General features: G+C 33.6%; 1 protein-coding gene across 2 annotated transcripts in view; it reads left to right on the plus strand.

Annotated features, from left to right (window-relative positions):
* The first annotated feature begins 6,649 nt into the window (after positions 1-6,649).
* LOC111463551 (WD40 repeat-containing protein HOS15-like) overlaps positions 6,650-14,145 on the plus strand; it is a 10,101-nt gene continuing 2,605 nt past the window's right edge. The window contains exons 1-7 of one of the 2 annotated variants that reach the window (XM_023107527.1): positions 6,650-6,858; positions 8,642-8,787; positions 8,892-9,276; positions 9,728-9,822; positions 9,969-10,015; positions 10,546-10,696; positions 12,541-12,604. In XM_023107527.1, the coding sequence (XP_022963295.1) occupies positions 6,798-6,858; positions 8,642-8,787; positions 8,892-9,276; positions 9,728-9,822; positions 9,969-10,015; positions 10,546-10,696; positions 12,541-12,604 (949 nt within the window). In that variant the 5' untranslated portion in view covers positions 6,650-6,797. Of the gene's footprint in view, positions 6,859-7,000; positions 7,104-8,641; positions 8,788-8,891; positions 9,277-9,727; positions 9,823-9,968; positions 10,016-10,545; positions 10,697-12,540; positions 12,605-14,145 lie in introns of those variants that run through there. The other variant, XM_023107528.1, reaches the window with a different exon arrangement.

The following is a 14,145-nucleotide window of genomic DNA, read 5'->3' on the forward strand; positions in this document are numbered from 1 at the left end:
AGCGTTACAACTAATTTATCTCACAAAATAATAAAAAGATTTGTGGTAACTGTAATAAATAAATATATATATCACTATACATTTTAAATTAACCCTTTTTTATACTTAATCCAAACTTTAATTGAATCTTATTTAGCATAAAATAAAACAATACGGTGTTTATTAATATATTAACACGATAAACATCTTATACCAAATAAATACTACGAGCTTCTAGCATACCACTTTTATATCTATTTGTATTCATACTTTAATTTGGATAATAAAATTTGATTTAAAAAAAATGAAATTAATAGTATTATTTTAATTTACCACATATATTTTTTAAGATTTAAAAGAAAATTATAGGTCAATTACTACATGGAGATAATTTTATACATAAACATAGGTTTTACACCAGCTTTCCATATGAAATTAACAAAAAACAAAAAAAAAAATTAACGAAGATACAAAAAAAAAAAAAAAATGTACGACTAAGATAAAATTACTAAAATTATCGAGATTGAAATGTATATCTAAATATAAAGGTATGTGTAGTTGTGTTGTTTATTTGATCTACACTTGGCGGGAACTTGCACCCATCTCCACCGTCCATTCTCACGTCAGGGGCTTGAGGAGGTGATATGGCTGTGTCCATCGCCAGGAGAGGGGCCAGACTCCTTAATACCTCCCAACGTGTCAAAGTTGACGAATTTGTGGCCATCGCCACCGGGGCTTGGCCCCGACTGCTTGATGGCTCCTAGAGAAAGCCCCTCAAAGAAATCTTCAGCGATGGCCGCCGAGGCCATCGCATTCAAAGGCCTCGCTTCTGTCGCAACCAAACCGCCATTGCCGGCCAACAGCGCAGCCACCAGAATCAAGCCAATCAAAAGCTTCCCCACGTTCCTCATAATAACAACAAGACCACGAACCAAGACTAGAGAGAGAGGGGGGGGGGGGAATTGATAGAGTTTGTATGTGTTGTGAAATAATGAGGCAGCAGGGTGAGTGGTATTTATAGCACGGAGGGAGGTGGAGAAATTGGGTAGCGTTCAAAGTTGTCGACAAAGGAATGTGGGATTAAATGAGAAAGATCGAGGGAGGTTCCTCGCCATGCAAGTCAAGTGAGAGGTTTCTATGTTTCCATGTTCTTCGGCGTCGAATGAGAAAAAAATTATAGAGGTTGCGAGTCCAAGTTGAAAGCAAGACATTTGGAAAAAGTTGGTTGGATTTGACTTTGATTATTATTATTATTTTTTTTAATTTTATTATTTGTTTTAAGTTCAAAATAAATTATCTGATGAGATGGATAATTCTATAACAACATGAAGAGAAAAAAAAAATTACATCTAGATTTTAATATGCTTGTTTCCTTGATTAATTTGTAAATGTTTAGTCAATTAAAAAAAGTGTCTAAAATTTATTTGATTTTTTAAAGTACTGGGCATAAGTGTTTATTTATAATATTAACTAACAAGAATACAATAGTTGTTAAATGGAGTCGAATTTTTAAATTTTATATTTAATTTAATATTTATGCCATAAAAAGTTTGAACCTACCCATGCAATCTTTAAATAATGTGTGGCGTCGATGATTAAATAATATTATTCAACTTAAAATTATAATTTAACATAAACTCCCATTATATGGGCCTTTTTAAGTATTTTAAAATTTGAGCCCACTAATCAGAACTAAACACTTTAAGCCCATTAGAATATGGGCCTTTGGAAAAGTGGAGCACGTGGTGTCGGGTTGTCAAATGCTGGAGGACCCGTAATTTGTCGGTAGAAACCGCATCCAGCTCCAGAGCTTCGACGCCGATTTCATCCAAAACGTTGTTAGTTTCAGAAAGGTATGAACCGTTTCAACAATGGCTTGAGTTACGAGAAAAAGATATAGTATGCTCAAGATGTATATGCCCTGTGTTTATTACTGTTCATGTTTTTATCTTTTATTTAAAAAAAAAAAAAACAAAAGTCACGAGAGCTCCATAGAAAGGAGTCGAGTTTCGATTAAAAGGAGGCTATTCGAGAGCTTTATAAGTCTCAGGAGAGGCTTATAGTATACTTTGTTGGAGGGGAGGACTGTTGAGGATTATTGGGAGTGAGTCCCGTATTGATTAATTTAGTGTACGATCATGAGTTTATAAACGAGTAATACTATCTCTATCATAATTAGCAAGATTATGAGTTTATAAATTAGTAATAGTATTTGGTACAAGCCCCGAAAGTCCAAAGCCAACTTGCGAGGAGAGCTGGATAATTAATTTTTATTAATATTTAAAAAAAGGCTATGATTTTTTTTTTTTTTTTTTTTGTAAGATTTTGTATTGCAATTACCACCCAAACTCTCCCGAGAACATAGAGGAAAATACATTTTTAGTTTTTTGGGAAATAAATTAAAATAAATAAAAAATAGGAATATTATATAAAATCGAGCGTATAAAAAATGTAAGAATACAACGATTCTGCACTTTGTATTGAAGGGCTATTCATTCATTCATTCTAAGCCCTCCAGTTCTCTAGGAGGATTCTTCCAACAAACAAGATTAAATTTAGAATTGAAAATTGGAATCTTTTACTGTGAATCACGAGCAATAAAAAAAGGGATTGATTCGAATTGATCGATATTTAAGTAATTTAATAAAATAGTTGTATTGACATCCACCAATTTAGAATATGGAGTAAATTGACTTTGGAGGGATTGAACTAAAATTGATTCCCAATGCTCACCAAGAGAGGAGAGGAAGAGATAGGCCTCCAAACCACCACGTGGGAACCACCCTTTTTGGACCAACTTGCTTTCTCCTCGCTACCATTCTTTCTGTTTTTTTTTTTCTCTCTTATTGTTCTCCTTGTATCTTGGATCTTGTCATCCATCTTTTTTTTTTTTTCCTTTTCTTTTTTAAAAAATAACTCACATTTCATTCTTATTTTTAATTGAACGAGTCAAATTTTCTTCACTGTCTTTTGACCCAACGGTTGAGTTTTGATAATCCAACGTGGAAAATACAACCAGTTTTGTAGGTACGTATTCTATATAAAATTTGTGAGTCAGCTTAAAACTATCTATAAAAAAAAAAGATTTATCAGATAATTATTTGATTTTTTTAAATTAGGTTTGCTTTCTCATAATTTTTTTTTTTAATCCTCCTTAGAGAATTTAGATTTATTGGATGAATATTTGAACAAATCTATATTAACATTTTAACTATTTATATTATTCTTTTTTTTTATATATATAGTTTTTTTATCGTTTAATTTCATTTTATATCAGCTGGAATAGAATGTACAAGAAAATTCTCATGTGAAAAGCTACCGTAAAGAGATAAGAATATTCGATAAACTATAAATTGCAAATAATAAATGAATAATCATTTACTTTGGTTGTTTTGATAATGTAAATTTTTTAATGGCATGCTAAAATTTTAAAAAAATAATTATGAAGAGCTTGAATATGTTATTTATCTTTTTATAATTCAACCGCTCGTGAATTTACTTTTCAAATTATTAGAAATTTAGATTGAAAACCATCTCGACATACTTAAAACTATATTTTCTTTGTTTTGGTTAATAGTGTACTATCTAAAAAATAATAATAATTTAAAAAAAAAATCCAAAAATAAATGCATTTGTTCATTGAAGGTAAAATGGAACATTGAAACATAAAAGTTTAATGTATAATTTTAGACGAGATTTGATTTCGAAAGAAAAGTATTAAAGATTTTTTTGTAGATAAGTATTTAGTTTTGGATAAAATTGTTTTAAAAAGTAACTTTTAATGAATTTGAATTTGAACTTTAGTTTATTTTTTAATAAATAAATTTATTTTATTACAATTTATGGCTTTAAACTAATTTGAGTAATAAATGGGAAAAGGCAACAAAAAAAAAAAAACCATTTTTAAAAATTTAACGGGAACAACTAGAGGGATTCATTAAAGAAATACTTTTCCTCTCCTTTTTTTCGAAAGAAAATGAGGAAGCAAACAAAATGGATGTAACGAAAGAGATTTTGAATGAGCGGAAAGGAAAATAGACTATTTATTAATTTTAATAAAAAATTGATATTTGTAGTTTGAATACTTTTAAATAAAATATTTATGTATTATTCATTATTATTATTATTATTATTATTATTTGAATGAGTGGATATATTTAAATAATGCATTCTTTTTATTTGAATATTTGAGAGTATTATTTAAATTAAAATATTAGTTAGTTCAACTGACAAACAGGAACTAAAGTAAATTCTTTTACAATATTGTTTTGGTAACTAAAATAAAATTTCTGTAAATTTAAAGAATAAAAATATAATATTCAATAACTAACTTTGAGTTACGTATAGATGAAGATATTAACTTTTTAGTCAAACATTCGAATTTTCCACAAATGCAATATTCTTTAGAGAAAAATAGGATCAAATAAGATTTTAACAACTAAAAATAAAAGTTGACCCAATAAAATAAAAGAAAATGAAAAATAAAAAATTTTGCACGGCTAAAATTTGGAAAATTGGCTTTATAGTCAAATACGCTCTCCATAAAAGGGACCCACAGGAGAAAGCTTGTTCCACCGTCCATGGCCACCCATCAAAATATTCACCAAAACCTTATATAAAGTATAAAGAACCAGAAATTAATTCACTGCAAACAGAGAGATGCCAAACCAATTCCTCTTTTTCTTTTTTGGCTCTCGCCGAATCTAACATTCCCGGCGAATGGCCAACGTGAAGAGCTCCTCTTTACTTCTAATCGTGGCGCTAATCGCCGCCACAGGGTTCGTTCTTCTCGTGGATGGCAGACCGCTCCGATCTGGCTCAACAAATCAGAGCCACCCTATCAATAATGGCTCTGCTCTTGCCGAGAAGCCGGGAACAGCAGCAGCATCGCCGACGAGTGATTCCGATATCCACCAGAGTGGAGGCCGCGGTGGTGGCGTAATGTTTACGTTGGTGTCGGGACCGAGCAGGAAGGGTGCTGGACATTAAACCAAACATGAAGCATATTCTTTGTCCATTTCATATTGCTAAATCTTGGCTTTATATTTTTTGGGCTATGTACATGCAATTTTCTTATTGTAGAGATTTTTGTTTTTCAATTTTAGAAACTTTCCAAAAAAATGTATATTTTAGTTCAGGTAGCTTTGTATAATAACTATTTTAGTTTTTACTAATTAACGGTTCGTATCAATCAATTTATGTCCCTTCATAAGTAGCTACATCGATGGAGATAACTAAAGTGAATTATTTGTATGTTAAAAGTAACATTAAGATGAGTATAAATAATTATCATTGAAAAACAAAATTAAGATAAGTAGCTACACTGATTACGTCGCCTTCCAAAGCATAGATGGCGGTGTTGACCCCTAAACTAATATACTATTTGCCCATTCGTCTTCGTTTTTGTCAAATCGATTTGCTGCTTTACCACAATCAACCACTCCAAGGCCTAGGTTTGACTATTCAAATTCCTCGATGAGTGAGGACAGTTTACAATACGATTTGTTATCAGTGTGGCCACGTTGAAACCTTGCGACCATGTTAGTCTCACCGAGTCTCAAATCCTATTTATTGGTATTGAAAGTGGAAACAATATTGATTGCACTCAAACGTGCACAAACATAAATTAAACAAAATGACACAAATTTACATTAGAACAAATTCTCATACATCCACATAGAGTAGTTAGTTATTATAATCAATTGATACAAGTGTAGCTCTCATATTCAACATTACAAAATTCTTTCCAACTATTTATGAATAAATTTTTATAGAGACATAATAATATTAATATCATAATGATTCAATATCAAAATCGGAGATAAACCAAATGAACAAGAGATCAATTCAACAACTTCATACGTTCATGTTTATTTGAGAATCAGTATCAAAATCGGAGATAAACCAAATGAACGAGAGATCAATTCAACAATTTCATACGTCCATGCTTATTTGAGAAACAAACTGGGGCTACGAGCATACGATAACCCTCTCAAATTTCTTCTACCTTAACGCCGTAAACGGCATGCTGGGTTTAATTAAGTCGATGGGCCAACTGAGTAGATGGGCTTTGAAATCCTGCCACCCCATTCTATTAACTAAATTATAAGTTTTATAAGCCTAACTTAATAATTCACTTTGTTTAAATTATACTTTTATTTTTTCAAACGAATCGGATAATAACTTAAATCTAAAATAAAATAAAGTAAATAATTTTAAAATTTTCAACTATTATCTCATTCATTTGAATTATTCTATTATCATTATTTTTATATATTTTCTTTTTAACATTTACTTATGTAAAAATTAGTCGATCAAATATTGGGTTAGGTTATTTTTAGTAAATGATTATGAAAAATGGTGGACTAAAGTATGACGAGTACTAATTTTATGAATAAGGATGGGGATTGTAATTTTTGGGGTAAAAAAAAATTACAAAAATTAATTTTGCGGTCACAGGCTCCCACAGCTGTCAATGGCAGATCAACAAAGTAAATGAGGAGAATCGCCAGATGGCTGTATATCATTGGACGGTCATCTAAGCAGGGCACAGCGACGCCGCAGCGTAATGTCATTGACGGTTCTCGTTAACGCAACGCTAAGCCGTCGGTTCCCTGCTTTCTACGACTTATTCGGCACCCCGAAAGGCTGAAAGCGGCAGCTTCACCGGCTCTTCATCTCCGTTAACGAAAAGAGGATTTCCGTTTCTTTCTTCCTTCCAAGTGCCCGTACTGAAATTCTCTCTATTTCATCTGTTCGAGCTCGCCCGCATGATAGTTTAGCCTCTCTCCGGCCTCACAGCCGGCGTTTCTGCTGCAATGACGTCCATCACTTCAGTCGAATTGAATTACCTCGTCTTCCGGTACCTTCAGGAATCAGGTGGTTTTCATCTTTCTAGCTCCTTTTAAGTTTTTTGGAATTTTGTTTTACTTGGTTGCTGCCTTCTGTTCTGTTTAGATAGATGGGGGAAAGTTTGGAATTCAAGCTTTTGTTATAGAAGGAAATATTGAGCTGATGTTCTTTTATTTAGAAACGTTCTGCGAGGGTTGGTTTTCGAGCTAGCTAGGGCAAGAAATTTAGTCTTCGCGCAATTAAAATTTGTAGATCAATGCAACTCCTGCAGGGTTAGGTTTACTTGAGCTTTCTGTTTCTTTCTTCTATTATTTGTTCTGCATACTTTGTGTGGTTCTGTTAGGTTTTTCGGTATTTTGATGTAGTGTTAATATGTGAGTTTAGAGGGGGTCAGGCTTTGCATACGTGAGTGAAGCACTAACTACGGCTACGAGCCTAGCGTCCTTTCCTATTTGCTTCATTGGTGTGAACAATGGAAATAATCTAGGTAACCAGCGTTACAGACAATGGTTTTGTCATCCCTTTAAGTTCAGGTGGAAGGAAAAATGAGAGACTACGTACATGTTGATTTCATTTTCATACACAAATTACTTCGAGGTCGTCCTGAGTCTAGACAGTGGATAACCGAGAAAACTCTCGTATGGAATACTCGACTGTCCATCTGACACAATCAGAACCAAAGTATGAATGGATGGGCTTTAATGAGTAAAAAAATATGATATTAAATTGACAGTGTTTATTTTGTCGAGTGCCACAAGCCACAGATAAGAATCTGACCTTCTTTCAAACTAAGACCTATTAGAGTTCAGGGAAAAGAGAACTGAGAGATGTATGTTAGGAGGTAGTATGATATGTTCATAATGATTTACAGGTGTTTTACCTTAGATGACTCAAAGTCTAGGCCCTTCTTGGTTTCCCTTCCTCTCTAGTTGATCACCCAATTGGAAGGGAGTGCTTGAACCCAAAGGGCTGAATCAAATATGTTTGGCTCTAAAAGGATAAGGACTCAACTTGACCACCTATGTTGAAAGGGTACTAGGCCAATGATTGGAAGTGAATCTAGAATATAACACCTACCTTGCCCCCTCAAAAAGATTTATCCACCCTCTATACGTTAAAAATTTGTCAAGCTTGCCACACAGCGGACACACCGCATTTGAACACAAATTGGACCATTTAAATCTATCCTCACTAAGTGAGGGCCGAGGGTCTAAAGGCTCGCACTCTTTAAAGAAACCATTAAATATTTACGTAGACTTGATAACTTCCCTTGATAGGCTTTTCCTTAGAGAATTTAGTAACATTAGTCACCCACTCTCAAACTGGGAAAATGTTTTTAATTTAGTAACCTATACCTTATGGCCAATACACTGCTGTGGGTCTTACCTGGATCCTCTGGTTTTGAAAATGAATGGTGATGGAAAAAGTGCCCCAAATAGCTCTCAAACTGGGAAAATGTTGAATATTCCATATATAGAATATCTTCTCCAGGACGACCTTCCAATAAACTGCCTCTCCAAATACTTCAAATCTATCCTAAAGGAAAAACACCAGCGCCTAGTTTTTCTATAAGGTTTCTTCTTTTCATCAACTAATACCAATATGAATGTATGTAGGTCTCAATCCTGAAGATTAATTGCTTCTAAATACAAGTTTTTTATATAATTGCAACCATGTTTGGAAAACCCCGAGTCCATTGCTAGTTTCTCTCTGAAAGTTCATTTTCTGTTCATTTTGAAATTTTAACCAAATCTTATATCAAAGAAAGCAAATTCTAATATTTTCTTTTTGTTGTCTGTTTCTTTTTTAGGTTTTATACATTCAGCCTTTGCTTTGGGTTATGAAGCTGGCATTAATAAGTGTCCTATTGATGGAAATTTGGTTCCACCTGCTGCTCTCATTACTGTTGTACAGAAAGGGCTTCAGTATTTGGAGATGGAAGCTAACTTGAGTAATGTAGCACATCAATCTTCTTTTCTCTCCTAACGTTGTATACTTGTATTTAGTTAAGAATTATGCTGGCTTGCAACCTGAGAAAACTTTTGTGTTAATCTTGTCAGAATGACACAGATCTAGATGAAAATTTTTCATTCCTACAGCCCCTGGACCTTATTACAAAAGATGTCCATGAATTGCGTCAAATAATCAAAGATAAAAGGAAGAGTTTACTGAAAGATAAAGATGTGGATAAAGAACTTGAAAGTGAACGTGGACGTGCAAGAGAGAAGGAACGACGTGAAAGTGAAGTTGAATGTGGGCGTGCAAGAGAGAAGGAACGACTTGAAAGGGAGAAAGAAAGACTGGAAAGGGATAAGGATCATGATAAGGATAGAGATAAAATAGAAAAGGAAAAGGAGAGAGAAAAGCAACATGAGGATTCTGATATGGTTATGGATCAAGATGAGAAGGTGCATGTGAACCAAGGAGAGGCTGGAGTTTTTGGAGGTATCTTTTCCTTCAGCGTTTTTCTTTAGTCCATGTCTGTATCCATGAAATTACTAATATATGTTGTTCTAATAGTGTGTATGCTTTAATAGTATGTTTGTCTTACCATTTCCTCTTCTTCTATTGTGTTTTTCAGATACTATCTGTTTTTCTTTTAAATTGTTTGACCTAATGCATATCTTTTTCTAGACTGGTTATTTTGTCCTTGTGTATGTTTCCTACGTTTGGTTGGTGTAATAAGTGATCTGTGGGTTCATATGAAGTTGCAAGAATGTTTGAATTGAAAGGATAGTTTAAACCTCTTTCTAGTGGAACTATTTTCTTTTGTTGCTTCACCAGAGGATGGGTTTTGTAGTTCCCCTTCATCACCAATGGTCTGAGATCTTTCCACAGACAGACACTACAAAATTTTTGATGATTGAGCTTGTGTATCAACTGTTGTATTTCGTAGGACCAGAACCAATGGATATATCTACAACCTCAACATCCCAGTCCTGTGAAATTTCTAGTTCTGATGTGACAATTTTGCAAGGACATACTTCTGAGGTGGGAACAATTTGTTAGTCTTTATTTATTCTGTAAATTTTCTTCCCCCCAAAAGAATTGTTTGATATTTGATATTCTCCCTTATTCCCAATTTTTTCTATTCCAGCTGTATGCCTATGTGACGATCTGTTGCTTTCCACATCTAGGTTTGTGCCTGTGCATGGAATCCAACAGGTTCTCTTCTTGCATCAGGGTAGGTCCCTCTTTTCCGATACACACAAATATTTGAATTGTTTTTGCCTTTGAAATGTAGGGTTTATGTTTTAATGTCTCTTGTTATTTTGATCATCCTACATTCTTTAGCCTCTATACCATCACCTGAAATTTTGTACGGTGAATCAGATTTCTTTTATGTAGTGAAAAATTGCGACTTGCAAGGGATGACATATTGTGTGTACTTTCATGCTTTTGTATAATTGAAGCAGGATGTTTGTTTTGAAAGTATTACTGGATTCATTTATTTAGTTGCAATGATTTTGTGGAATGATATCTCATGCTTAACTTTTTACCTGAATTATCGCTAGTTTGTACCTCATTGTAATGTGCTATGTCTTGAGTGTAACTGAGAAAAGGATACTTAATCAGAATGTATATATGAAATTTTTGTATAGTCTGATTTGTCTCCCTCCTAGATTAGCAGGATCGTATATTATGGTTGTCTTTTGATCATGAAGCTTCTATATTCTTTATATATTCATTTTTAGATTCTTACTTCAATTACAGCTCTGGAGATTCAACAGCCCGCATTTGGACAATAGCAGACAGTAGCAGTAGGTCGGGAGCTCAAAGTAGTCCGTTAAACGTGTTGGTGTTGAAGCATGTTAAGGGTAGAACTAACGAGAAGAGCAAAGATGTTACTACACTAGATTGGAATGTGAGTTTTTTTTTTTTGGACATTTTAAAAAATTGTTTACACCATGTTTGCTATTTATGAGCTCTCACCTCTAGAACCATCTACAGGACGCTAATAATAAGATGTCATTTTGTAGTTATTATCTTTTACAATATCTTCTGTGAGATTTGGATGAGTGGCTGTGTTTGCTTATTTATAGTTGATTTTTGTAGTAATAATAATACTGTATTTGGTGCTATGGAGGGGAGTTCTTATCGACCCATTTTGTCCTCAGTCTTTTAATGGTGCGTATGTTTTGCATCAAGTGTGCTGCAGCCTTCAAAAGAAATAAACCACCAATGTGGCTTTTCCCTTGTGCTGCTGCGGGGTATGAATTATTGCAAAATCGAGTGCACACATTTTTTTTTGTTAGCAAGTCACGGATGTCTCTGTGACTATCAGTTTGGCCAAGTTTAGATCTGTGTAGTTTGGCCACCTTCAAAGAAACTACACGTTGGTGTGGAGAAGAAAAGTTGAGTAGTTTTCTGAAAAAATGGCAAGAGATTTTCTCTTAAAAGTTGAGAAAAATCAGCACTCATCTTTCAAATCATGTTTAGGGAGGAGAAATATTAGAGTTAGTCCACAATAATTAACTCCTCAGAAGTTACAAGAAAATGAACTTCAATTTTATCTTGGTGGTTTTTAGATTGCTAGCCCATGCTTTCTAGGTTTATTTTCAATCCAATATTCCTATTAATTCCTTCATGGCAGACAAAGCATGGTTGAAATTGAGTGTTGACTTTTTCGAGTTGGAGTTAGATGGCAAGTGGAGGCATAGTGGAAATTTTCACATGAAAATTGTGAAATGGTCCCAAAAGAACACTCATCCGAAGGAGGGAAATGGTGGTTGGATTTCTTTGAACAATTTTACCTTTACCTTATTGAAAACGATCTTGTTTTGAAGCAATTGGTCAACATTTTGGAGGTTCGGTCAATATTTGAAATTAGAAAAAATATTTGTGGCCTCATTCCAACTAAGAATGAGGTAACAAATGAGAAGTTTGAAAAATTCTCTCTTCATTTTTGGGATATATATCCTTTAATTCCTTCAACACTGATCACGGGGACTTGTCAATTCTAATTTTACAAATTCGAATAAATTAAGTTATGATGGATGGAGGCTTTAGGTTGTCATTTGAGGATTTTGTGGCCAAAGATGTTGAGTTGAATTCTATTCCTTTGCATGATCAGTTGTAGAAGTCAAATGGTCTTTTCTTTAAGATGGCCTTCAGGTTACACAACATTCTACATTTCCAAACCTGCATTCATGTTTTTAAAATGAAAAATAGACTTATTGAAGCCTACCCTCTCCATGATACCCGAAAGAAAGACTTCTCTGATCTCCTTGAAAATTCAGAGATTAATTCAGACATTTTGAAAGAAGACTGGGTTTGGATGCTCACTTCCTTTCCAAGGTTACAACAACTTCTTTCGCAGCCTACTACTCTTTTACTCTTTCAACGATCATTCTTCCAAGTTTAAATGTCACTTTAACCAAGGGTATCTTTAGCTTTCCCGCCACTAAGGAACCTATCTCGTCTCCAATTGTTTATGATATTGCATCTATTTAAGCTATAAATATGAGCGGTGATGAATTTGAAGTACACTTAGTTGATACAGAAGTTGATGAATTTTTTGTTAAGACTCTTTGCAGAAGCATTCAAAAGTTTTTTTTTTTTGGGTTGCTGATAAAAGGAATCTGTTAAATTCAATAATTTGTAAAAATGTGCACAATTATGTATTTAGGTTTGCATCAACAGCTGGATGTGAATACTTGGGGCTTTATTATGCTAATCATAACCCTATAGTTTTTTTCTGTCAAGTAGGTAGACGGGACTCTGCTTGCTACTGGTTCATATGATGGACAAGCTAGGATTTGGAACACCAACGGTAAGCTCTGTGAAAAATTAGCTGATTAGATTTTTACCTTTAGGAGGTGAAGTATTATTAAGATACATGGAAGCCAAGAATTACGAACATGGACATCACATGGCACAAACGCATCAACATGCCTTTTTCTGAGAAATTAGGACGTGAACATATTTTAACAAAGTAAAATTAAATAGAGCATTTGAACATTTATATAAATAGGCATCGAACTATTTGTATTTTAAATTATGACATTTATATTCAAAATACAATATGAAAGAAAGGGTCCATATATACACATAAGAAGTTGAAGAAATCAAAAACCAATCGTTGTATCTTATAATAAAGGTTTGAACAATTCTAAAACACAATATTTGTATTAACGATTCAATGAGTCGCAAGAAAAAGAATTGAATATCAATTAGTTTGTACAATCTTTATGTTTAAAGAATTGAGTTCAATTGGTAGTGACTGTCCCCTAGTATTTAATATCCTACAGTTTTCTTTAGCATCAAAATGTAGTAGGGTCGAACCATTGCTTTATGGGAATAGTTGAGGTGCATATAAGTTGATTCCAATACCCATGGATTATTTTTCTGTATTTGAATTCTAGTCTTCATAGGCTAATTTATGTTAAGAAGAAAATAGTAAAGATTAAACCCTCTCATTCAAGTGTTCGATAATTATTAGCATATAATACATTTTACATGGTCAATTGGGATCAAAACTAATAGGAAATTCTTTCTTAGCACAAAAAGGAAATGGCAGAGACGCAGATTTCTCACCCCCTCTGGTTTGGCATAGGCAGTTTCTTTCATCGATTCCTTCAGTGGACTAGTTGCAACTTGTAGGAAAGAGATGTGATCTTGGATGATCCTAAGTTTCATCTAATAACAACTCAACATACTATTAGAAAGGGAATAGAGATGAAAACAGAAGGATGTTCTGATGTAGAATATAGGTTGTAATATAAGCTTAGATATAGGGGATGGAGGAAGTTTTGGGAATGGAGAGGTTGGAAGGCTGCTACCCTTTGTACATTCTTTTGATATGAATACAGTTTCCCACATTTCCTCTGCTGAGTCCATTATATTATAAGATCCCTTTAACACGTAGTATGTGGATGGCTAACTTGCCTAATAGAGGCTTCAATAATTTCACAGAAATATCCTTCACATATCGTCCAAAAGTATTTGCCAAGATCTGTAACTATTTCATAGACAGATCCTTCATCTATCTAACTATTCAAAGAGCAAAAGGCATCATCATTAACAAAATGAAGAAAAAGACAGTATTAGTAGCTAGTTAAAGAAAAGTCCAATATTCTTGGTAGTTGGTCCTGACCTAGTAACCCTCAATCACGACCTTGATCACTATTTGAACTAATTCATTAAGGAACTATCCACTGCTACCTGTAAGAGGGTTTCCTGCCTAACACTTCTAAACATTTTGAATACACACAGAAGAAGTTTTGATAGGGGAAGGAAATAAGAATTAAGACTAGCCTTGATGCAACACATCTATTATGAATAACTAAAAAAAAAAAAAAAAAAAAAAAAAAA

The sequence above is a fragment of the Cucurbita moschata genome, unplaced genomic scaffold, assembly GCF_002738365.1.
Source record: "Cucurbita moschata cultivar Rifu unplaced genomic scaffold, Cmos_1.0 Cmo_Scf00028, whole genome shotgun sequence".
NCBI classification, from domain to species: Eukaryota; Viridiplantae; Streptophyta; class Magnoliopsida; order Cucurbitales; family Cucurbitaceae; genus Cucurbita; species Cucurbita moschata.